Here is a 25842-nt window from a genome sequence, read left to right on the forward strand (position 1 = left end):
TTCTCACAACCCTATGAGGTAGGTACTATTTGGATTCTAAGTTTAAATAATAGTAACAGCTTTATTGAGATACAATTCTAACATCATTTACCTATTTAAAGGGTATAATTCAAAAGTTTTAGTATATTCAGTTATACTGCCATCAATCATCACAATTAATTTTAGAACATTTTCATCACCCCTCAGAAAAATCCCCCTACACATCAGCAGCCCCTTCCTTCCCCTCCTAGGCAATCACTAATCTACTTTCTGTCTTAATAGATCTCTTCTGAGTACTTCACGTTAATATAAATGTGTGACATACTCTGTGACTAGCTTCTTTCACTTATGATAAATATTTTCAAAGTTCATGTGCATTCATCCCTTTTCATGGCTTAGGATCCTAACATGTATAATGCTTATTTTACAGAGGAGAAAACTGAGTCTCAGGGACAGCCAATGACTTACACAGGTCGTACAGCTAGTGCGAGGCAGAGCCTGTTTCTAGCCTGTAATTATAAGGTACTTAGGGTCTATCTTCTGTCAACACTGAGTTCGATGACATAAAACTTGGAGGCTCCAGCATGGACACTGCTGGAGCCGAAGGGAGCTGGGAGGGTGTGCAGGGCACGGTGGGACGGGTCCCCTGCTGTGGGAGAGGCACTGAGGGTAAGGGTTAGGCACATCTGAACCCAGGACCCAGGTGGCAGAGAAAAGAGGACAGAAGGGGAAGGGGTCAGTGGAGAAGAGGGCAGGGGAAGAGAGAGGAAGGAGGTTGAGAAGGGAAGGGAAATAACTAGGTGGGGCAGAGGAGCAGGCAGAGGCCAATGCTGGACTTGGGCCAGGGCCCCAAGGCAGGCGGTCACAAGTCTAGATGCTCAAGTACCAAGCCTGTCCTTCTTGAACCAGGCTCTGCCCGCCTGTCCACAGAGCAGGCAGTTGTGTGAATGTGGTGAGAGAAGGGGCTGCTGAGGTTGGGAGGGCTCAGGAGGTAGGTTCTGGGCTCTGTAAATGTTGGCCTGGAGGTGGTGGGTGAATTACAGTTGGTACTATATACGGGGGCAGCGGGGGAGGGGGCGATAAAGAGTAGGAACCCAAACAAGGGGCAGCAGGCCCTGGGGAAACCCAGAGTGGGCAGTTGGGCTGGCTCACCTTCCATTGGCCTGGGAGCTTCTTGAAAGCTGGGACAGGTGTGTCTGCTCTGGTTCCTTGTCCTCAGAATCCAGCCTGCTCTAGAAGTTCCAAGGTTGATTGGTATGAGCTGGGGTCAACAAGCCTCTGAGTGATCAGAAACACCCACTTTCAGGTCTCTGCAAAGGCAGAGCTCAAAGGGAAGTGGGGGAGACACTGGCTAGCTCTGCTGGTGGTGGTGGGAGCAAACATGTACCTCATACTGCATGACCTTGCAAGGCATTTCACCTCTGAGCGGCCCCTGGGAAACAGACCCAACTTCCAGAGATGCGGTGGGTTTCAGATCCTCAGGGTGCCTTTGTGTCACAGACGCTGCTCTCAGCCTGGGTAGAAGCAGCCCGTATCTTCCCATTGGCCTTATCCTAACTCCACCTGATAGGCTATTTATAGAACCTGAAGCAGGATTTGGAAGGATATTCTTCACCTGCTTAACCCCTCAGGCCCGGCCCCTGACTGCTCTATTGTAGGTTCTTTGTGGTTCCAGGCCTCAAAACTCTGGGCTGGTGACCTGAGAGGGAAGCTCTGGGGAGGGGTAAGCCGGCAGGCCAAAGGTTAGGGAGCGGAGGTGAACAGATGAAGGAGGGCAGGCCGGTCTGAGGGCACGTCGTTGATGAGGGCAGCCTGTCCCTCCCTGGGGTTCCTGCATCACCCTGTACCCTCTGTGGGCATGTCCTGCATGTCTCACCGTTATTGGTGTACTTGCCTATCTCCTGATTTTCTCCAGAAGAGTGGGGAGGAGGGGGTGCGGGTGACATCTCCTAAGCTTCCACTAAGCGCCAAGTGCAGGTGAGGCACTTTCACAAATGTCATCTCATTTAATCTTCGCAACAACCCTATGAAGCTGGGGTTATTACCTCCATTTTACACGAGGCAGCAGAGGCTCAGATGGAGGGAGTCAAGCCGGAGGGCGCCTACTGGGGAAGTGGTAGAGCCAGACCAGACCAGTCTCTTCTGCATCCCCAGATGCCTGTGGCCTGAGTATATTCTTGGTTCCCCTCTGCGCTCACCTCCGGGCTTATATCTTCTTGGAAGCCTGCTCTGACTGCTCCAGCCCACAGGGTTTTTTCCCCCATAGACTCCCCGAATTCAGAGCACTTACTGGCTGTAACCTGTTTTGGTCACTGAGTGCAGAAGCCTTGCAATATCTCTGGAGATAGGTGTCTTATGTGGTGACTCACTTTCTAGCTACATCAACAGAAGTAAATTAACTTCACTGAGCTTCAGTTTAACTATAAAAAGGGAACCCTAGTATGCAGGTTATAGATTTGTTTTTTTCAGACTAAGTGAACTGACCTGTGTTTGGGGGTGGAAAGCTGGGCCTCCATGTTAGCTCTCTTCTTACCTCTCGCAGCCACTCTGCCCATCTTTGCCTTCCTTTTCCCCACAGGCCTTGTTTGCAGTAGCTGCTCAAATGTTTGGGGTCTGACAGTCCAAGCCAGAGCTACCCATCCCAGAGAGATGGGGGATTCTGGGAGGACTTGTCCCAGGAGACACCCTTTACTTTGTTGATAGATTTGAGGCACCAGCAAAGGAATAATGGGTGTCACCCTAATCTGGATCAGCCTGATCTTTGGGGAGCTCAGAAGTCTCATGGTTACTCTAGCCCCCAGTTTCATATGAGCTTCTCCAAGGTTCTGCATGGTTGTCAAGCCTTCTCTCTGGCTGTTAGAACACAAATGAATTCCTAACACCCCTGTCCAGTGGCCCAACCAGGAAATACTTGTGCACAGAATACAAATATCAATATAATTTTATTCAGACAAAGGCAGGAACAATGACCTTCAGAGCTGAGTAAAAGCAATAAATTAAAAGCATGGTTAGAATTTCAGACAATCAGACAAAATGTTTGAGAGGTGATTTCCCCATCCTCTCCTACTGATTAATTCAACACAGCTTAAAAATAATTTATATCATAAAATACACTTATTTTCAAACAAATGAACTGAAGATGGCTGTAGCATATCCTCAGTTATGCACAATGCATACAATCTATACTGCCCTCCCCCATCAAACCTTTAAGGCAGAAACGGCTCATCATTGGCAGAGGGTGGGCTTGTGTCAGCTGTACACCGTGTCAAGGACATTAGCCTGTGTCTCAGCCAAAAGATGCTGGCTTGAGTCCCTTCAAAAGATAGGTGGGCCACTTGGGTGCTGGAATCCATTTTGTTTCTAGCCTTTGCCTCACCATAGAAGGAAAAAGCTGAAGTCCTTGCAGGTGGACACGGGGCTGGTTTGGGATGCTCCTACCCTCTGTGCTGCCTCAGTCCCATCGTGCCCATGGATTACGCTGGTGGCGGTCTCAGGACTCTGACAGCCCTGATGGGAGCGTACCCCGCACCTCCTGCAGGCTGGACAAGGCTGAGGGGCGGTGGGAGGTGAGTCCTTCCTTCAGTCTTTCAGGCTGTGTTTGTCTTTCTGGGAGTACTGGGAAGAAAATATCCGTGCAATTCTGCGAGTTTCTTCTTCAGGCAGGTTGGGAGGCAGCGAGTTAGGTCTCGGGCGACAAGGCCTTTGGAACAAGGCTCTTCCAGTGGTTTCACTCTTGTCCTGGACAGGAAGAAGTCAGCTAGGTTAGCACTGACGATGTGGTATCACCAAGAGATGCTTTTGACTCCTTTCATCTTTTGGTCCTTTGGCTAACTGATGCAGAGCTTATCAGTTTACAAAACACTCTACAAACCTGGTCTTGTTTAAACCCTTACCTCAACCCCATAGGTGGGTACCTCATCCCCATGCCATGGATGAGGAAACTACAGTTCAGGTGAAATAAACTCAAGGTCCCACAGCTCGGAGAAGCAGAGCTAAGGTGCAAACCAGCTCAGACTTTTTCTAGGCCCCTGTAGGAGGGGCCATCACCTGCAGGCCAGGTTTGAAGCTGTATCCACTCTGTTGCTGCATGAGTCTAGACAAGTCATTGATCCTCTGAGTTGTGACTGTCCCATGTGTGGCTCTGGGAATATGTCCAACTTCTGGGGAGAAGATGGTGAATAATACACTTTGTTGGCTCTTTGGGGTTCCTGAAGCTGCCAGCTGGTGTGAAGCACATATTCCTGGCCATGCTACCAAACATCTTCCTGCCTGGAGCTGACAGGTTGGCACTAATTCCACCTTCAAGGTGCTTGCATTAGGGTTATTCCTTGGTGGTCCTCTGGACTCCCCTATGACTCACTCATTTGCACAACCACTTTTAATTTTTGGTGCTTAGTCAGTGCCAGGTTCCTGCTGTGAAGAGCTCAAAGCTAGACAGGACAGCTACCCTAGGCAGCTGGCTGAGAGCAAGGCCCTGGGGAAGAGGTGGAGGCTGTGTTGAAAGGAGATGGGAGTCACTACGACAGGCACACTTGGCTGACTTCCCAGCAAGAAACCTGCCCTGTGGATGGACATCTCCTCCCTGTCCTCAAATCCCAGGATCTGAGATCTTCACTAGCTGAAGGAGCACTAGGATCCCGCAGTATCATTCCTCAGGCACTAAGAAGCTTGGTGGAGACCTGGAGACCCGAGAGATGCAGACTACCTCCCCGCCCCCTGCAATTCACTGCTAATGGGAAACTGAGGCCCAGCTAGAGTTGCTTCTAGGATCAGTAACATTCACTAATCCTTCCTTCCTTTTTTTTAAAAATAAACTATCTAATGCCTGCTGTGAGAGGGAGATAGAAATGAACAGATCATTTCTTGACCTCCACAGCTCAGAGTGAAGCAGGGGAGAAAGACATATTGAAAGAATTAGAATAGCAGCCAGTATATAAGAGGAGTGGAAGTCGGGCATCCCCACTCTGCTGCCTGGGCATCAGTTTCCTACCCATGAAAAAGGGGGAGGTAGACAACCTTGAGGGTCCCTGCCAATTTGGAATGCAGAATGCCAAGGGAGTGCATACAGCCTGAGTAAGCCTTCAGCACTAACAGCCCACAGGCAGGGTTTCCTGAGAACCAAGAGCAAAGCAGTGCTAGGGGCTGAACAGAGACTAGAAGATATGGCTCCATCTTCCAGGCAGGCCTAGGCTAAAAGGAGAAATAGGAAACCAACCCTTTGCTATCGTATGCATTTCTTCTTCCCAAAATATGGGAGGCCCTTGCATCCCATAATGCCTCAGGCCAGGGGAGGCCAGTTGCCCAGCCACTGCCTGTTATCTTCCCCTTCCAGGCTGGGTGCTCCTAAGGGTATGGACTGAATCTGACTGATGCTTGTGATTCCAGTTGGGCCAGATCTAAGATAGGAGCCTGGTAGCTGTTAGATCAGTGAATGGGTGGGATGAAGCCACAGTGACCAGAGACTTAAACTGGGTGGGGAGGAGACCACCTTTTGCAGCAAGCATCTCATTCATTCATTCTGGAACCCATGGTTGTCACAGCCTAGCATGTGCCAAGTCTTTAGCTGAGTCAAATCCTTTCTGTAGCATTTTAAGCCTCAGCATCCCTCTTTTTGCTCCCGAGATCCAAGGCTGTGTTTTCCTGAGCTATTTAGGATTTAGGAGTGACACCAAGTCCCCTTCCAATCATCTAATTGTACTGCAGATGGATCTTCTGGATCACCAGCTGTATCTTAATTTCCATTTCTTTCTCTGCTATAGTGAGAGGGGACCAGGGAGATACTGGTCCTCTACCTCAAATTCTAAGACCAGGTCTCCATGTCCTCTCTGACAGAGAAGCATTCTCTGTTTTGGAGGGGCTCTGATGGGTCTTGCTCTCCATGACTGGGAGGGCCCAGTATCTCAATTCATGAAATGACCATCAAAAGACCTTTGTTGGTGATTCATCAAACCTTCCAGGAGCCAACTGATTCAATCTAATCAATTCTTAAGGACAATAGGTAGCCATGGTGCCTGTCTTCATGGGCCTGCTCAGCTAGAGGGGAGACAGATGCTGACCTATGCGACAAGCACGGAGATGAAGCCTAGATCTTGGGAGCACAGAGAAAGGAGAAAATACTAACAACTGAGCTCAGGGGAATCTTCATGCAGAGGTGGGACCTGAGATGGGCAGGGTTTCAGCAGAGCTGGGGGTGCGCAGGAGGTCATCCCAGGGGAGGGAATACCAGGAGTACAGGCCTGCACCTTCTGGCTGGGTCAACAACTGTCCTGGAGCTGAATGTAGTGTGGCTGGTTTAGCCAACCTCCCAGCACCCACACCCAGACCCAATGACTTAGGGGGCTTATCTGTATGGCCTAGGCCCAGGGACCAGGGCTTGGCTCTGTACAGGGAAGGGCAGGGATGTAGAAGGACAGTGAACACACCCTCACCAGCATTTGGCTTTCATTGACCTCAAGAGTTTTAAAAACACCTTGAGTAATAATAAAGGTTCCTTCTCCATCAGGATTGCTATCCCAAAACACAGAACCCTGGAGGGTTCAGGCAGAGGTTAAACTGCCCAGAGCAGGAATACCCTTACATGTACTAACTGCTCCTCTGAAATACCCCCATGCTCCTGGCTGGAGCCCTGTGGGCACAGGTTAAGTTGCCACTGTAGTCTGGGATTTGCAGGAGCCTCAGTCTTCCTGGGGAGGCAGGAGGAACCCTCATGGAAGCAGGGTTATCAGGCTAAGGAGCTGTAGGGGCTCTGGAGTCTAGACTGTGGGTGTCATATGTGGGGTTGACATCCCTTGAACGATACTTTGAAAATGGACTTGACAAAATATATAAGTGGAATCTGAATAAGGAAGATGAGAGTGTGTTCTAGGTCAAGGTTCAACTTGAGCAAAAGCGTGAAGAAAGAATTTCTTTGCTGGGAAAGCAGTGGGGATGGGCCTGGTTGAACAGTCGGTAGAGAGAGGGGAAGACAAACCCAGGGAGATGGACTGATGCTGCTGAGGCAAGTTCCTAAATGTATGGGGAGAAATTGACCATAAATCCTCTTGTGCCTTCCCAGTGAACTGGGATGTAGGGGTGGGGCACTGACTACTGTCCTGGGTTGAAGGACAACTAGCTTTTCCAGTGGGTGGGTATTAACCATGGTAGCAGGCCGGGGCTCTCCAACTTCCCCCATTAAATCTGCCCAGCTTTCCCATTAAATCCCCTGACTTTCAAATATGGGAATCTGTTCTTCTATGGGCACTTGGGCACCCAGGCCATGAAGATGAATAGGTCTTTTAGCCTATTATTCGAGGCAGATGTGTCTCATAAAAGCCTTTAGTGCCAAAAGGTGGGACTCTGCTGGGGTAAAAATAAAGCATTGTGGAAGGAATACAGAATGGTGATGGAGGGAAGAGGTGGGTATTCCGGGGGTCCTCAAATCAAGAGGCTAACCCTGGCTGGGGAGTTGGTTCTATACATGGCTTAGTGTTTTGTAGCCAAGTGACTCTTGGCAAGTCACTTTCTCTCTGGGCCTTGGTTTCTCCATCTGAAAACGGGTCAGAAGGAGCAGGTAATGCTAGAGGCTCCCTGTACCAGGTCCGTGGTACCCTCTTTGGCCATGTCCCTGTGACCATCTTTTCCAAGTCACTGTGATTTGGGTTTCCTCTACTCCAGTCCTCAGATGGATCCCCTTGAAAGGCCATGTGTTCTTAGGAGGGTGGCAGATGCAAATGCCCCCACCTACCCCTGGTTCAGGGTGTCTCACAGGGGAGGCAGTGTCATGGAGGAACCCTGGTGTGTGGCCCAGCCCAACTGCCCCACTTGCTTAAGGCCAAGACACTTTCCTCTGGGTCTCAGTATGTTCATTGCCAAATAGAGCTAAGAACTTCTGTTTGGCCTTCCTACCTCAGGTCTATGTGAAGCTGAGAAATAAAACTCAGATGTGACCAAGGCTCTGGCCAGGCACAACATCTTGCAAAGCACAGGTGCTAAGCTGGAGCTAGGGCTGACCCCAGCTACCGAGAGTAAAATGAAGCCTTTCTGTTCTCAGCCGGGTGGAAAAGCAGGGTGCAAGGCCTCCCACGGTGTGCCCAGTGCTAGGTCAGGCCTGGCCAAGCTCTCCCCTCTTCACTGAACCCTGCCCAGTGCACCTCTGGGCCTGACATCAGGGCTGAAGCTTTGTTCTTTGCCAGAGCAGGCTCCCCTAAGTGATATAAACACCGACTCAGCAGCTGGAAGCAAAACTTTCCAGAGCTGAAAACTGAAAGGAAACAGCTGTCTGGTTCTGGCTGGCCAGGTGGGCTTGCCAACAGATTACTGCTTCAGAGACAAGTAAGGGCTCAGTATAACTGCCTGCCTTGCTCAACTTTCACCCCCTTGGCTGGCTGCCTTTTCCGGGGTGGGGAAGGGCTCCCAGAGTCCTCTCTGAAGGCTGAGACTAGGACTTGGTGCTAAAGAGAGCAGCAAACTTATCAGCTATAGCTAAGAGCAGGGGTGAAGTGAGGACAAGATACACAGGCCACAGGCCTAGCCCTGAGAAGCAAATCCTAAATTTGACCCACCCAGCCCAGCTGTACCACAGCTAGGGTCCCTGCTCTGTGCTCACACTCCATTCCTTCATTAGAGCTCTGATCATGTGGGTCTCACTACCTACATGCTGCTCTGGTTCCTCACCACCCACTAATGCCTCTCTTTCCTTCCTCTGAGAAGCTTTCCTTGACAACTGTTTATCCACAGGGCCCAGGGTCACTTTCCTACCCTAGGCCCGTCTCCCCCTGTACACAATGAAAAGGCCTGACTAATCCAGACTTAACCTTTTGAACCTGTGCCCTCTCTGTGAGAGGGCTCAGAAGTCCAGATTCCTGAGAGGAAAGGGTTAAAGTGACACTTCTAAAACTTTTGGCTCCTCCCAGGAGAGGAGATGCTAAGGCAACTTGAGCCTAGAGCCTACCCAGCAGACCTAGGGGCCCTTTCCCTTGAGGTACCTGCCAAATTGCATTCTGGGCCAGAGTGGGCACCAGCCAATTCTAGCTGTTTCCCAGGACTTCTGTATACCCTTGGCCAGGGCGCTCATCTCCTTCCCAAAGTTCTGTGTGGCCTTTATCAGAAACTCTTTAACCTTTAGGTCTCCTCTTAGGGATGAGCAGAGGGCTAGGGTCTAGGAGGATCAAAGAACTGAGGCAGCCCTGGCTGGTGTGGCTCAGCTGGTTGGAACACCATCCTGTAAAACAAAAGGTTGTGGGTTCAATTCCCGGGCAAGTTCCTGGGTTGAGGGTTCAGTCCCCAGTCGGGGTGTGTATGAAAGGCAGCTGATCGATGCTTCTCTCCCTCTCTCCCCTGCTCCCTTCCCCTTTTTCTAAAGTCAATGAGCATATTCTGGGGTGAGAATTTTTTTAAAAAAGAAAAAAAAGAAAAAGAAAAAGAAATGAGGCAACAGGTTAGGGCCTCCTGCTCCAAGAGGGGCAGCTCAGCCATCAGGCCTGGACCACAGGCCAGGGAGAGAAGACATTGGACTCAGGAAGTTCCCTTGGACCCCTGCTGATCTTATCTGGTGACTTCCTGATGGTTGTGTTTCTCTATCAGGACTGTGTATCTTTTAGATGACTCTGGATTTGGGGAAGGGAAACCAAGGGACAGAAAAATTCCTTGCACTCCTAGGAGAAAAAAAGCAGTCTTAAATTTAGCATTAAGACTCACAGATAGGTAGGTCCCGCACTGCTGAGGCTAGGGCTCTATCACCCTTAGGTGGGAGCAGTGCCTTGCCCTGGGCCTTTAACTCAGGGTCTGAGCTGAGCACCCTGTAATGCTACAGCCCTGAGCACTCCTCTCCATACTTCTGGGGTGACCTTCTCAGCACCCCCCTCCTACTGCTAAGCTTTTGATCATGTCCCTATCCCTAAGTATTTCTTTCTAACCAGTCCCTCCAAAATGTAACAGCCTAAGAGATAAATTTCAATAAAAATGATAAAAATTACACCAGTTAACATTTGTATCGTTCTTAGTGTGTTGCATGTCAAGTGCTGTTCTAAGGACATTATCTTACTCAGTTCATCCTAAACAAGCCCTAGGAGGCAGATACTATTGTTGTGCCCATTTTTCAGATAAAAGAACTGAAGCACAGAAAAGTTAGGTAACTAGCCCCTGGTTATGCAGCTGGTAAGGCTGAAAGCTGAGCTTTAAACTTAGGCAGTCGGGATTCAGAGGCCATGCCTGTAACCACTGTACAAACAGCCTGATAGGAAAGAAGTCTGTGTTGCCTCCCCAGAGAGCAGAGACCTTGCCCTAGACCCCAGAAAGCCAGCAGGAGAGCCGGGGCAAGAAATCAGGTCTGTTGACTCTCAGCTTCCCACCTCGCCTGGGCACCTTGATCACTAGTAATGTCTGAAACACTGGTCTGGCTGAGTGGAGGTGAGAACTCTAGGGTGGGAGGGGGTGGACAACCTGCCTGGCCTTGTCTCCAACTTCCTGTCTCCTACACTCACTCTTCAGGAACAACAGCATTTGGCCCCATGCCTGTGGTTTATCCAGGGGCTCATTTGTGGTGTGAGCAGAGCCTGGCCGTAAGGCAGGAAGGCACAGAACAAGACAGAAATCTTACGGCAAGGAACTGCCATGTAGGCAGGCAGAGAGGCCAAGGCTCAGATGACAGGTTGCTTCTTGCTCTTTGCTCCTGATTCCTATCTATCTTGGTTGTTTTGGTCCAGGCCTATCTCTCCTCATCTCTGGCTTTCTCTCTAGCCCATTTTGTCTGGACCTCCCTGTTGCCAAATTCTGTTGATTCTCTGACAGACTTCTTTTCTCCAAATCTACAAAGCCCTTCCTTCATCTTTGTTAAAGTCTACTCAAGCCACCCTATGTGTCTCTTGACTCTCCTTTCCTATACTCATTTTCTTTGCTTTGTTTTACTTAAGTGTTAATTTAGGCTAATGCCATTTGAGACAGGGAATGGTTTGGAGACCAGTGCCTCTTAAAGGACTGGGAGCTCCCTAAAGGTGGGATCCACAGCACCCAAACCAGCTCTTTACACATTACAAGTGTTTGGTAGGAATTGGTGGACTCAGGTAAACAGTTGGCTCCCCTGAGGACCTGTGAGTTCCGAAAGGAAAGGGCCATAGCTCTCTGTCTTCTCCTGTAACTACTTCAGGACTGTGTTTTTGTGCATTTCCCAAAAGACGTACATTTCAAGTCTGAGGCCCAAATTACCTTCCTACTCTCTGGCCTGCCTGTCCTCAGGCTCAGCTCTGGCTCTCCTAATCACCGATGGAAAGTTATTGGAGGGTTCACAGCAGAGAAGTCACGTGATTTATTCAATGATTTATTTAACATTGAAGGGGCAAGGGCAGAAGCACAGAGGCAAGATGGGAGGCTCCTGCAATAATCTAGGCAAGAGATGATGATGGGTTAGACCAGGGTGGTTGCTGGGAAATGCCCTGCCTGGTTTCAGGAACTGTAGCCCTGCCAATAGGCGAGAGGGCCCCAAGGCTGGAACTAATCAAGGAGGCCTTGGGAAAACAGGCCACTGAGGAGACAAAACCTGTCTCCATGGTAGGGCCGCAGCCCCTGCCTCTCTCACATCACCCAGCTTGGCCCCGGAGGTTGGCTGGTTAGTCAATGATGGGTAAGAGCCCTCGATGGAAGGGGCAACCTAAGACAGGCACAGCTGCAATAGGCATCAGGGAAAAACTTGGGGGGACACGGAGAAAGGGCAAAAAGACCCTCACCACCAGGCTTTGATATGGTGGGGGTCCTCATTCTATCTGAAAGAAGTTTTCTTATTTTCTGGCCACCCTGCCCTCCCCCCGCCTGGCTCAGGCTTGAAACAATACTGGAGACAGCCCTAAACTGTAGCTGGTGGTTCCCAGGGGAAATAAGACCTAGAAGTAAATTCTTTAAAGCATACCTTGTTTTCCCCTCAAAAGCTATGATAACCAGCTCATGCTGGGAAGGAAATATACATTATTCACAGACTCTGACCCTAAACTCTTTGGCGCCCTCATGTTTACGCTCTCATGTTTATCTGTCTCCTCTTGGACCCATGTGAATCAGTGTGTTCCTGCCATTTGTTTTCTTCAAAACACCATGTATTTTCTGTAAATATTAACATACTGATGTAATGAGATCACCTGTACATTTCTATTACCTAGCCCCATTGATAACCCTTTCAATAAAAGCCTTTGGAAAAGGGGGCTCCAGGCCTTTTCCACTAGAGGGAAGAGCCACCCCTCTCCTGGCATACAGACAGAGAAGTGTCTGGAACGATTTATTATTTTCCCCCATCTGTGACAACCCCGAGATGGGCTCTGTGGGATTCAGAGCCCATGCTCCCCACCTTAGCTGGCCCTCAGACAGGGACCCTCAAATCCAGAGTCCGGCATCCCTCCCACAGGTGGTAACAGTGGTGGTGATACAAACTGGTTGGATTTGGATATATTTTAAAGGCAGAGCTACCACAATTTCCTAGTGGATTGGAAACTGAGGCATCAGAAAGAATTTCAAGGGTTTTGGCCTGAACAGTTAAATTAGAGGATAAATGATCTGTGTACCGAGACGGGAAAGACTGAGGAACAGATCTGAGAAATAAAGTCTGGAGTCGAGTTTTGGACATGTTGAATTTGAGATACCAATTAGACATCCAAGTGGAGATGTTGAGGGGGCACTTGGACATATGAACCTAGAGTTATAGGAAAGATATGAGCTACAGAACCATAAGAATTCTGCAGCATATAGAGGAAGTTTGAAGCCTTGAGATTGAATGGGGTCACTTACAAAGCAAGTGTAAGTAGAGAACTCTAATGAGTATGCTCTGGGTCACCCCTATACTAATAAGTAGGGGAAATGAGGAAGAACCAGTAAAAAAGGCCAAGCAGGAGTAGCCAATGAGGGATGAGGTGAACCAAGAGACACTGATGCCTTAGAAGCAAGTGAAGAAGTGTTTAAAGGTAAGAGATCAACTATATCACATGCTACTGAGGGGTCAAATAACTTGGGCACTCAGATTGGACTGCTGGCTAAGCAATATGGAAGTTGTTTTGTATTTTAGCAACCTTGGAGAGTCCCTCCCCAATCCGGTGGTAAAGTGGGGTAAAAGTCTGATTACAGTGGGGGTCACACTGGCTGCAGGATGGAGAGTGGACAGTGGTGGGAAAGTGCGGATATGAGTGAGGCTAGTCAAAAACAGTCATGGGAGAGATGAGTGGGACTATATAATAAAATGGTGAGAAGTCGATTCAAAAAACATCAGGGGTTGGCATTAATAGGCCGTGATAGCTGATTGGCTGAGAGCTGTGAGGGATAAAGGAGTAGGAGGAGGAAAAGATGACACTTACACTCTGGCAGCAGTGGTGGATGAGTTTCCTGAGATGCGTGCAGGCGGTAGAGGGGGTATGCAAAGGATGACGACAGGCTCAGGTTTTGGATGTAGTGAATTGTTTGTAATACATCAAAGAAAAGACATCTAGGATATAGTTGGATCCATGTGTGTCTGCAGCATGGGAGAGGAGTCTATACTGAAGATAAGGCTTTAAGAGTCATCAAACTGTAAATAATAACAAGTAATTGGAGTGGTTGAGATTTTCCTAAAGAAACACTTACAAGAGCAGAAGATACAAGTATGGGGTAAACAACATGTAAATTACTGTTGTCTCATCTTTTACCTCTTTCCTCCCCTTTTAGGGAAGTTGATAAAACTTGTTTGCTCATAGTGGTGAAGCAAAAAGAACCAGAAGTAACTTTAAACAAAACCAGGAAGCTGTCCCAGGGAAGAGAAAGCAGAGGCAGCAGAACTTGACTGATTCACTAGTAATTTGAAATGGTGCACTGTACGGCTGTGCAGCAGCCCAGCTAAACCTGCTGTCCTTTTTGAAGAGGCAACAACTATAAGATGAAACTGTCATAAGGAAGGTGAGATAAGGGCTGGCCTCTATACCCAACTTGTGTGGCACTTGGCATTCTACTGTACAGCCACCCTCTGTGGCCCGATAACCCCATCTGGCAGATGAGGAAACAGAAAGACCAGAAGACTTGACTAATGTCTCACAGAGACCTGTATCCACTATACATGGAGGATGGAGGGAAAAAACCTGCTCCACAAATTCTTGAAGTAGAGATAGTCTGGAGGGTTCCTGGGCTCACGTGCATCATTTCAATGTGGAATGAAGGATCAGGACTTACCCTAGATCCTGTGATAAAGCCGTAGCAATTGAGCCAGCGCTTACAAGCTCTCTGAGGACGGGTCACTTGCCCTGGCACTGCAGCAGGTCAGCTACAGCACAGCAGCCCCCAGGATGCTGGCTAAGCAGAGGTCAGTAGCCTCTCAAATTGCTCCTCTTCTGCCTTCAGGGCTAAGGCTGGCATTAGAAGGAGGCAGAACAGATGGAATCCTCAAATGGGGGCAAAGGACAGGGCTCCTGCCCTCCTCTCCTTATCTCTCACTTCAAGCTGTTGACTGTGACTACTTTCTCTCTCCTTCCTATATCTTCCCATTCCCCTCTTCTCTACTGGATCGTTGCATTAGCATACAGAGAACTGTAGCTGGTCCCATATTTAAAAACCAAAACCACAGCACCTTCCCCCTTGATCTCATTGCTACTCCGGTCACCCAATCCTGCTTCCCTGCTCCATATGCACAGCCAAATTTATGGAAGCATCTGGTGTCTCCATTTTGTCAGCATTCAATCATTCTTAAAATTTTAATTACTTATGACTTTGTGATTTCACTGTGTAATGTTTCAAAGAATCTATGTAACATATTTAAATTAGAAGCATAATAAAAATTAACATCTGTAAATCCACATAACCCCACCTCAGAACTTAAACATTATTAGTAATGATGAATAGGCCTATGTTCTTCCCTCCCTTACCCCATCTCCTGCCTCCTCAACTGTGAACACTGTAGTCAAACTGTTGAAAACCAAAGAGAAAAATCTTAGCAGCCAGAGCTAAAGGTCACATTACATTTAGGGCGACAAAATAAGAATAATGGCTACTTCTCAGTGGAAACGATGGAAATCAGTAGTGTGAAATGACAGTTCTAAAATGTTAAAAGAAACAAATAAAATTCAAGTTAGAGTTCTATATCCAGTGAAAACAATACCTTTCAAAAATGAAGGCAAAATAAAGATATTTTCAGATAACTGAAGCTGTGAGAACATCAGTTACCAGTGGGCACTACATGAAATTCTAAAGGAATTTCCTTTAGAATGTATGACTCCCCTTCATACTGAGGGGAGATAGTCCTAGACTGAAATCAGAAAGAATGAAACACAAGAAATAATAAGTATGAGGGTAAACACAAAAGACTCTTTTTTGTCTTAAATTTTTCAAAGTAAGGCCACTTTTAAGACCTTCAGAGACTCCAAGCTGAGATGATTATGGTGCCCTTGCCCAAATATAATTCACAATTAAATCTAAAATAAACCATAAGCATAAGGAAGTTAATAATGGGTTGGCCAAAAGGTCTGTTTAGTTTTTTCCACAAAATAGTAAGACACATTTTTCATTTTTACCAGTAACTGTATTCATTTGGATAGTCTGAGTATGTTGGTTATCTCCCACATGGTATAACATTGGTTGTTCTCAACTAATGTCTCAATATGATCGCTATCTAATTCAACTGGTCTGCCTGACCATGAAGCATTGTCCAGCGAGAAATCTCCAGCACGAAACTTCGCAAATCACTTTTGACACATTACATCAGTCGCAGTGCCTTCTCCATACACTGTACAAATCTTTTTTTGCGTTTCAGTTGTTTTTACCTTTCTTGAAATAATTAAGCATACTATGCCGAAAATCTTATTTTCTTCCATCTTCAATATTAAAATAGCTGCACAAAAACTAATCAATTTGGCAAGTTTTTTTTTTTAAATGCACACTGATAGGACAGCTATCAAAATACAATCTAAAAAAATTGTTTCTAATGAAGTTAAAGACAACTAAGTGCTATCTGAGCTGTCTTATGGAAAAAAAACAAATAAATTTTTTGGCCAACCCAATAATAGTTCTGATTTATCTCATAGTGACTGTTTCAATCTTTAAAATATATGTATGTATGTATATATACATATAACATATATATATACACACATATATATATTTCTTAAATTTTTTTTCCTCTTAATTTTTTGGAATCTCTACTTGTTGTGCCTTAAACACATACTTGATTTGATTCCTAGGTTATCTAGCATTGGTGGGCACCAAGGCAAGAGCATGAGACTCAGGAAACATGAAGCTGCAAATGCATGAAGCAGTGAGAGAGGCCAGTGAATATGATCAACCTCTTGAGGTTTCCTGGGTTGTAGGATTTTCAATGCTGAAAATGGGATAGTTTTGGGTGAACTGTGATGATTGGTTACCCTAACTAGGACCCAGAGCAGAGAGCTGACCCTTAAATCAACAGAGAAACAATGAGATTTTCCTGTCATTGAATTGGACAGTGTGAGACTTCTCTTTTCAAAGCTAGATTTGCTCTTTAATTGAAGTGAAAATTCTTACTTCTCCCTCTCCCACATTGTGTACCTTATGTTTAACAGGTCAAGGACAGTAGTATGTCCCCTTGGGAGCTGGCACATTATGAAGGTAGAAACACAAGCACAGGAAGAGCAGTTCTGTTTGATAGGTGAGGGATAACCATTCAAAGTGGCTCACAGACCTCCCTTGCGTACGGGCATGACTCACTGACACTTCACCCAGTTGGCTGAGAGGGGAAGAGGGAAAGGGAATTAACAGTGTCTGCTTTTTTCCTCCAGGGCAATCTTGCCATCATCCCATTAGGTAAGAATTATATTAGCCTAATGTTATTTACAAGGAACTCGAGACTTGAGACTCGGAAACTAGCTACTGGCTAGCAGATGAAGTATTTCACCCGCTAATGTCTTGCTTACAAGCTTGTGTTTGTTGCCTGGACATAGCCCTGTGACCTTTATGTAAATGCTGATGGGTATGTACAGGATACACAAGAGAAAATGCAGAGAGGAAAGAGATGAGTTGCTGACCATAAACTGGAGTTTGGAATAAAGGCCACAAAAATCAGAGTTCCTGGGCAGAGACTGGCACCTCTTCTTCTCTAGGAGAGAATTTACAAATTTGATAAAAACTGAGGTGTATGGAAACTTAGATTGATCTATGTGCCAAATAAATGAAATGTCCTGAAAATGGTGCTGGGAAAGTTGAGGGGAAGAGGGAGAAGGAAAACCACTAAAAGGATCAGACATCTTAAGGCTTTTCTTTAGCACTATAACCTCAGGCTCTCAGGATACTTCTGCACTGACCCCACCTGTCATCAAAGCAGGCTCTGGAGAAGCTAAAAAATGTTTAAGTATTAATTACAAAATGAAGCCTATTTAAAAGGAAGCAAATTAATCAGAAAACTATACCATAAGCCAAGTGTCGTAATTTTAAAGTGGTGTAATGAAAAGCATAGTTTGGAGTCACATGTTTTGAGCCACTTACTAATTAGAGTCACTAGCTGACCCTGAGCAACTGACTTAAATTATACATCTTTATAAACTAGGAATAATAATATGTTGTAGGTTGGTATGGGAAGTTCTGAGTCTCTGTTTTCTCATTTATTAAATGGGGATAACAACAGTACTCACCTCATTTGGTTGTTGGGAGATTTACCATATTTTGCTGTGTATAATGTGCTCCCATGTAAAATGTGCAACCACGTTTTTGGGCCAAAGTTTCAGGAAAAAAAATCTTTTGTTTTAATCTTTTAATTCAATTATTTATTTATATTTAAAACTGATCATTGTATTCCAGGGTATTATTTTGCATACAGATATTGTTATTGCTTTCTAGAGTTACATTTTTAATGCAAAAGCATAAATAAAACAATTAAAAACACTTATATAGATACAGAATTAGTAGTACCCATGTATAATGTGCATCCTTATTTTTCTCTCAAAAATTTGGGCAGAAAAAGTGCTCACTATACACAGCAAAATACAGTAAATGAGTTTACAAGACCAGTGCTCTAACCCCTGAGCTATGGAGCCCTCACCTAGTAAATGAGTTTATACATGTAAAATACTTAGAATGTCTAGTGCAGAGTAAGCAATAGGTGTTAGCTATTATAATTAATAAGCTAATACATGTTGTCCATAGCATGTATTATTCTCTGAAATTATCTTGCTTTTTTTTTAAAGTTCCACAAGGCCAGGACTTTGAGCCTACTTTACCCCAGCACCTAGAGTAGTGCCTGGCACACAACTGCACTTTGTGGCTCCTTTCTCTACTATGTCCCTGCAATTACTCTTTCAGGGTCACCAATGACGATCATGCTGCCAAATCTGAAAGACAACACATTCTCTATTCAGTACCTTCGGTGAATTCTTTAAAATTGAATTAAATCTCACTCTCCTGCTTAATACACTTCAATGAATAGCCTTGTATTTAGAATAAAATCAAAACTCTTTTCCATGGTTTACATGTCCCTTATGATCTGGACCCTCAACCTCATTATGTCAGCCTCTGTGTCCCAGTGCCACTGGCTCTGTGGCAGGTCCTAGATCCCATTGAGCTCTTTCGGCCTCAAGGCCTTTGCATTTGTTGTTTTCTCAGCCTGAATACTGCTCTCCAAGTTGCTTACACAGCTGGTTCCTTCTCAGTGTAGTGTAGTAGTTAGGAGCACATATTTTGAAATAAGACTACTTGGGCTCCATTTCTGGCTCTACCACTTACTACCTGTGTGTGCCACAGTTTCTCACCTTAAAATAGGGATAAAATTGTGTAACTCATCAAGTATGTCAGTTAACAAAGTGCTTCGAACTGTGCCTTGCAACTGGCAAGCACCACACTGATGATCGTTCAGCTTAAATACTGACTCCTCAGATCCTGTTCTTTATCAGAACACCCAGTACTCATCACAATCTATAAATATATTTTTTTGTTTACTATTTGTGCTCTATGAGGACTGGGAATTTGTCTTATTTACTATTGTATGTTCAGCACCCAACACAATGCCAGTAATAAATATATGCTGAGTGATTAAAAAGTAGACCATATTTTTTTCTTGCCACCTTCACGAAAGGTCAGGTGCTGTGCCAAGACAGAAAACAGAACTGGGATTTTTACCAAACACCTATCTCAGCTGAATGATGAATAGTTCTGAGGTGTTCTGTAAATAAGTAGGTATACCATTGGTATTATTCTCTTCATCTAGACCTTACTTATCTGTTGGGTCTCCTAAGGATGCACCTCCTGTTGGAAGGTTCTTCCACACATATGCACCTTTGCTTAGGTGGAGCTCCCACAGCACGAGGTATGCATTTTTTAGCTGTCCTGCTTTTATGCTTCTGCACTGTTTCTCCTACATCATCTTAACTGATGGTGCTCTGCCCTTAATACATTTACTCTTCCTCACTTTTCCTGAGCTCCTTGCCCACTGTTGGGCCCACAGAATGCACTCAGTACAAGTTTGGAGAGTGACCATTGCAATTGCCTTTTTAGGATGCCAGCCCAGGGGAGCTCTGCATTCTGTATTCTTTCACAGATGAGATGCTAACTCTACAGGAGAGGACGGTCTCTTACCTGATCTGTTGTGGCTGGTGCTGGCAAAGCTGTAGAGAGTGAGAGCATCCGCAGGGAGGCCTCCAATTGCTGGGGAGGCAAAAAGAAGTTGGGCACCACAGTGGGCTCTGGGCTATAATGGTAGTTAAGGGACACAAACACCTAGAAATCCTCCCACTTGTCAGATCTCATCTTCATTGGCCTCAATCACACCAATTTATCTCCCCACCCCCTTCTATTCCTGACCATGAATCCTTTGCTCAAGCAATTATCACTGCCTGGAAATCTCTCTCCACTCCTAACAAATCAGTCTATGCTTTCTTTACGGGTCAGTTTAAATCCCACCCCTACTAGGAAGCTTTCTCCTGATTTTAGCCCCCAGTCATCACTCCTTCCCTGATAGTCTAGAGGAGAGTTTGCAATACAGGATACTACTTGATGATTTACTCTGATATGAATCTCCATGTGTTACCTTACCTCCCTACTTCCCTAGAGCTATTTGGTAGGTAGCAAGTGTTGAATGATACTTGCTGAAGGCCTGTTGGCCAAAAACCGAACTGTCAGAAGTGAGTCAGACAAAGTAACTCCAAGGGCCAGTGTCTTAGATTAGAGGGAGATGTCTGCTAATAAAGGAGGGTCTGTCCTCCTGATTGTTCTCTGCTCACCTCCAGAAATGAGAACTCTGCCCAAGAGGGCACAGCTGGTCCACCCAATTTGGATGTGAGCCCTTGAAGGCAGACACTAGATCTTTCACTTCTCCTCTGTATATTCTGGAAGTATCTAACACTGTGTTGAGAACAAATTATTTGTTCAAAGCACTGATTCAGTTTGGGAGGGGAAGGAGGTGGCTATTTTGATGTTTAATTTTTTGTTTCTGCTCAATAAGCTAAATATGGTTCTGATTCAAACTGGTTTATCATCAGCCTTCCATGCTAGACTCTGAACTCCAAGAGAGCAGAGATGATCTCTTTCATAGTCACATGCCTGTTGCCTGGCATAGTACCTAGAACATAGTAATTGTTCAATAAATATCTACTAAATTAAAGAAATGCATCTTTGGTTCAAGCCCCTGACTCTTCTTTAGAGATCCTGAAGAGGTAGCACCTATTTGCTGTTGCTGCTCTGACTGCTGTGGACTCTGCCTGATAGCCAGCTGATGTTGGGGGAAGGAATGGCTTTGCTGTGAGGTTCTATGGGTAAGTCTGAAACAATGAAGTTCCCCCTCTCAGCCCACCCTCTCCTGCCTTTCTAAAGGTCCTGTTCCAACAGTAACTTGTCACTTATTAGATAACTTTAGGAAAGCTCACTGTTGTGCCTGTTTCTTCACCAGTAAAATGGATATAATAGTACCTTTTAAGAATTAAGAGCTTATATATGCAAAGTGCTTAGAATGGTGTCTGACACCTATCAAACACTCAGTAAATGTCAGCTATTCTTGTCTCCCCTGTTAATAGGAAAAAGTTGCTTGTTTGCACTGTCCTTACCACTGGTTCCCTCAGCCACTGAAATTTGCCTTGCATTCCCCCTTTTGCATTGTCTTCCTTAACGCTAAAGCCAATGAATACAGGTCAGTCCATATTCTACTGGGTCTTTCCTAAGTGTCAGAGTGTTGATCACTGATCCTTGAAACTCTGCTCCCACACCACCTCTCTCCTGGTTCTTCACCTCTGACCAGCTCTTCTCTGTGGGTCTGTTCTGTCTGCCCTTTACATATCGATCCTCAGGACTCTGTCTTGTGTGAGTCTCCCTTTTCATGCTCTCCCTGCTGCCCTTACATATTTCCAAAGACACCTACCTTTACAGCTGACCTTGTCCTGAACTCCAGGCCTGAATATCTTACAGGCACATGTTCACAATGGGAATCTACTCTTCCCCACAAACTGTCTATCCTTTATGTGCAGTTCCCTACTCAGTAAATGACATCACTACCTAGTAACTTATGACAGAAATCTCTGTCATACTGTTTCCCTCTTTGTCATCCCTTACCCCTCCCTACTGAATCCTCTCAAACCTACCCCTCTCCTCTTCATCATAAAGCAGTCTATGCTTTAAGTCAGAGTTTCTTCATCTTTTATTATTGAGTTTTGTACCTGATTTCCTCTGATCTAATCCTCTCTTTACAGGAAACTGGTAACTTTCCTAATATGTATATCTGACCATATCACACTCTTGCTTGCCAGTTAACATTTACTGAACACTAATTTATGTACCAGGCACTGTACTAGGTAGTTTACATCATTAATTTAATTTTCACAACCCCAAGAAAAGTTCTTTTATCTCCATTTTAAAGATAAGGAAGCTGAAGTTTAATCTGCTTGCAGGTTAGAGCCCAAGCACCTTAGCCAGGCCTAAAACGCCCTTGAAGACCCAGCCCTACCTCACCTCTCACCATCCCACTTACCCCTGGGCTCTAACCACAGTGAACTGCTGCCCACAGGCCAGCCTCTTTCACTTGGCTATGCCCCTGCACACACAGCTCACTTTCTGATCTGTCTACAAAACACTTGTTCATCTCTGAGGTCCAGCTCTACTGTCTCTTACTGGGATACCTCCAAGCAGAGTTAAGGCAGCTTCCTCCTCTTGTTCCCCAGCATTTAGTCCACATCTCATCATAGCACTTAGAACAATAAACTGTCACTGTTTACTGTTACTGTCATTACCTTTCTCCTACCTCATAATGGGAACTCCTTGAAGTAAGATCTGATTCTAATCTCTGTCCTCAGTACACAGCACAGGACCTGGCAATACTCCCCGCTGCCCCCCACCCCCCTGCAAGAATAAATAGTTAGGAAGGTCTGAATTAGGACCTGTGACTGCTCCTCCACTGACCATACATTCTGAGTACAACTAAATCGACTTTAAAGGCAGCAATGTCAGAAGCCAAAATGAGCGGGGCCAGCAAAGAACTCCACCTGAGACTTGGCTTTCAGTACTCAGTCTCCAGTTGTTCCATGCTTTAAAGCCAACTGATTAGGCTGCATATGTGAAGGCTGTTGATGGTCCTAAGTGGTTTCCTTTCCCTGTAATGTGTCCATCTGTGTGTCAAGGGAGAAAAAAGGTGTCCTTCTCCCCATCAACACTGACATTTCTCCTGTCTACTTCCTCCCCCCTTGATTCCATCACTTGTTTATTTTTTAAAAGAAATTAAACATTAGGCAAATCACTGTAACTCTTGAGCCTCAGTTTCCTTAAATGTAAAATAGAATGGTAACATCTACATTAAGGACTTGAGATGACTGAATTAAAAAATGTAACGTAAAGTGCCTGGTACATAGTAAATGCTCAGTTAGTGGTAGCACTCTTCTTTCCCCCGTCTACACCCTCCACTTTTATTTCAACTGAGATTAAAGGTTTTTAATCCTTAGAGCCACAGACTTGCTTTCAGGTATAAAATACCCAATAGATTAGTCAGGCTAGAACAGGCTAATAAATGCGCTCCCAACATCTAAACCCAGTTCAAAGTACTATGCTTCAGAGAGCTCGTGTTAATGGGAGAACTGGAGCACCTTGTCAGGGCAGATGAATCTTCTGAAAGGTCTTCCCATGCCTCTTGTGCATTCCATGAGGGTGGTGGCCATTGCTCACACTCACACTAGACTGGCCTAAGCACCAGCATTTGAAACGCCTACATATGGCTTAAGGGGCTACTTGAGGGACACACTAAAGGATACGGAAGAAGGCTCTGCTTCTTGGAAACCTCTGGTCCAGATGTTGCCTGCTTCTGCGTGATGTCAGGGCAGTTAATGGGTGGCCCCTTATGATTTTCCCTTTTGTTCTGGGAGGGTTTTTGTTCTAGATGTAGAGGGAATTTCTCGAAGCTATCAGAAGAGTCACTTAGCTCACTGGAGGCAGCTTCACTCTCTGTCTGGTCCTTTGCCTTGGACTCCTGGTCCTGATCTGCTCTTGGTAAGCAAGTGTTCTGTTGGGCTCCTGAGAGTGTCGCACATGGGATGAGCTGAGGGTCTACTGAGGAAGGCTCTCTAACTCTGGCCTTCAAGCCCTTACCCTCACAAGGAACAGAACTTTGGTTAGCAGAACCCTGCCTAGGCAGGTGTGGGTTGACAGCCCTTTCTGGGCTGAACATAAAGCTACTTCTGACTTTGAGCTCCTCTCTAAGGTAAGGCTCTGGAGAGGGACAGGAGTGGCCTACCCTCTGCACTTCATCAGGCTGAAGGCTAATGATCTCACTTGTGTCTGACACAAAACTGGACCAGGGGCTAGTTTTGTCTGTTATGTTGGTGATCTCATTGAGTGTCCTGGGCTCAATGATGTCTTCTTCATAATCCTCATCACTGTAGGCTGGGCCTTCCTCATTTTCCTCATTGCTCTGCATCCTTGTAATAGGTAAGCTGTGTCCAAGGGACTCATGGAGCATTCTTCTTCCTCTTCCACTCAAAGACTCTTCAGGAGTAGGGTGGGGAGGGGAGGCTGTACCCTCATCCAGGGTTCTTGCCAATGGCAGGCCTGGAGTTGTGCTTTGTTCTTGTGTGGCTTCTGGGTTCTGAGCAGCTGGGAGAGTGGTAACGTCTCTGCTTCTACTCCTGGCTTGGTGAGAACTGAAAGATGCTTGAGAATTCCTGGTGATAGTCTGCAGATCTGAATAGCAACAGATATCATTCTCACCATAAGGTAGGGCCATAAACCACTCAACTTTCCCACACTAGCTTCAAGCTTCAGAAGTATTCTTTCAATAATACTTTGAACAAATCTTAAAGAGAGTTAACCCACCCAAGAGTCAGTGAAACTATATTCAAGTCAGTACAATTTCTAGCACTTTATTCTAATATCAGAAGATCAAAATCTAATCTATTCAAAGTTGTGGTTACATCTGTAGAAAGGCTTTCAGAGACTATCTGCTCTTGCTCAGGAATTCTTGGGAGCTGGGGGTCCTGGTGGGCATGTTCATGCTTCCATTTACTTCAGTAATTACCTATATTAAAAACCAAAATGAGAATCCACTTATTTACCTATTTGATGACAACTATTTGAACTATCTGTTTTACTCGGAAAATGAAAACAAGGAAATGTCTATCACCCAAATGAGAAGGCAGGAGAGGTTCACAAAGAATATGGAGACAGCATGGTATGTTGGAAAGACCAGAGAGACTTTGGAGCTGGTCAGTCTTTGTTCAAATCTCTACCAATTTTGTGGTTGCCAGCAAACTATTCTCTCTGAGCCTGTTTATCTTTAAAATATAATTAATACCACCCTTTTCAGAAGGTTTTGCTATAAAGAATACATAAGATAAACAGGTACACACTGTGTGGCACATATACAGACAAAAAAATAGAAGCTACCGGTCACCTAAATTTGTTTTGGGGATGAAATGGTAGGAAATAAATTAATAAACATGCACAAAAAATGTTATATGTTCATATGATTATTTAAGAAGAGAAAGCAGTTGGGAGGAAAATTTGACTCCCAGGGGGAAGTAGCACATCTCCTTCACAGCATCTTACAGAGTGCTCATCCTACAGAAAGGCCTGGCTAGGTTTAGTATGTTGACAATTTTCAGATTTCAGAGGGGAGTGAGGAGATGTATAAGAATGGAACATCCCTGCTTGCAAATAGAAACATGAACCAGAAAGCACACTTAAGTCAATCCTGGTCCCTTGGAACTGAACTGCCCTTCTATCCTGGAGCAGTCTTTCTGCTTTTTATAAATCAGCCCATCCTTTAGGGCCCCACTCTACTGCATATCTTCCAGGAAGGACTCTCAGATGCACCAGCTGGAAGTGATGGCTACGCAGCTTTGTTCTACATGGAGGCATAAGAACATGCTATCATGTAATTGTTTCTCTATATAATTCTATCAGATTGTGAGCTTCTCAAGCAGAGAACACATTTGTCTGATTCATGTTGCAGTTTCAGGCCCCAGCAAAGGACCTGACACATAGATGTGGCATAAATGAAACAACCATTTAGTAACTCCTCATTTCATTCATATCTACCTGTTCTAATGACTTCTTCCGAAGTGTACAGAGATATGATGAGGCAGAAGGAGTTTGTTTGTTTAAACGGGTTTCCCTGATTCAATCATCTCTTTCTTTCAAAATTCATCCTCTCCTTGTGAAAATCAGTGCTCATTCTGTTATCCCTCACTTAGAACTCCCCATTTTCTTTCAGGATAAAGATTAAACTATTAAGTTTGCCCTCAAGGCCCTCGAGCTTCAATCTTTTAGTTCTTTTCTCTCTCCTCTGTTAATATGCCACTTTTAAGGGATTCAACCACTTACTCTCCCTTCCACCCCAAAGGAACCTCCTTCTGTTTTGCTCTTCATTTTCTTTCTGAGGGGCAGTTTCTTTGTTTTTTAATCCTCACCTGAGGATATGTTTATTGATTTTAGAGAGAAAGGAAGGGAGAGAGAGAGAAGGAG

The 25842-nt window shown here is 45.4% G+C and overlaps 1 protein-coding gene across 1 annotated transcript in view; it reads right to left on the reverse strand.

Moving 5' to 3' along the window:
* Positions 1-2955: 2955 nt before the first annotated feature.
* C2CD3 (C2 domain containing 3 centriole elongation regulator) overlaps positions 2956-25842 on the reverse strand; it is a 121804-nt gene continuing 98917 nt past the window's right edge. The window contains exons 31-33 of the mRNA XM_054576264.1: positions 23136-24060; positions 19486-19597; positions 2956-3717 (exon numbers count right to left, since the gene is read on the reverse strand). Coding sequence (XP_054432239.1) covers positions 3559-3717; positions 19486-19597; positions 23136-24060 — 1196 coding nt within the window. The 3' untranslated portion in view covers positions 2956-3558. The remainder of the gene's footprint in view (positions 3718-19485; positions 19598-23135; positions 24061-25842) is intronic.

Source organism: Pteronotus mesoamericanus, unplaced genomic scaffold, assembly GCF_021234165.1.
Source record: "Pteronotus mesoamericanus isolate MK-2021 breed Mesoamerican mustached bat unplaced genomic scaffold, CSHL_Meso_final contig_33, whole genome shotgun sequence".
NCBI classification, from domain to species: domain Eukaryota; kingdom Metazoa; phylum Chordata; class Mammalia; order Chiroptera; family Mormoopidae; genus Pteronotus; species Pteronotus mesoamericanus.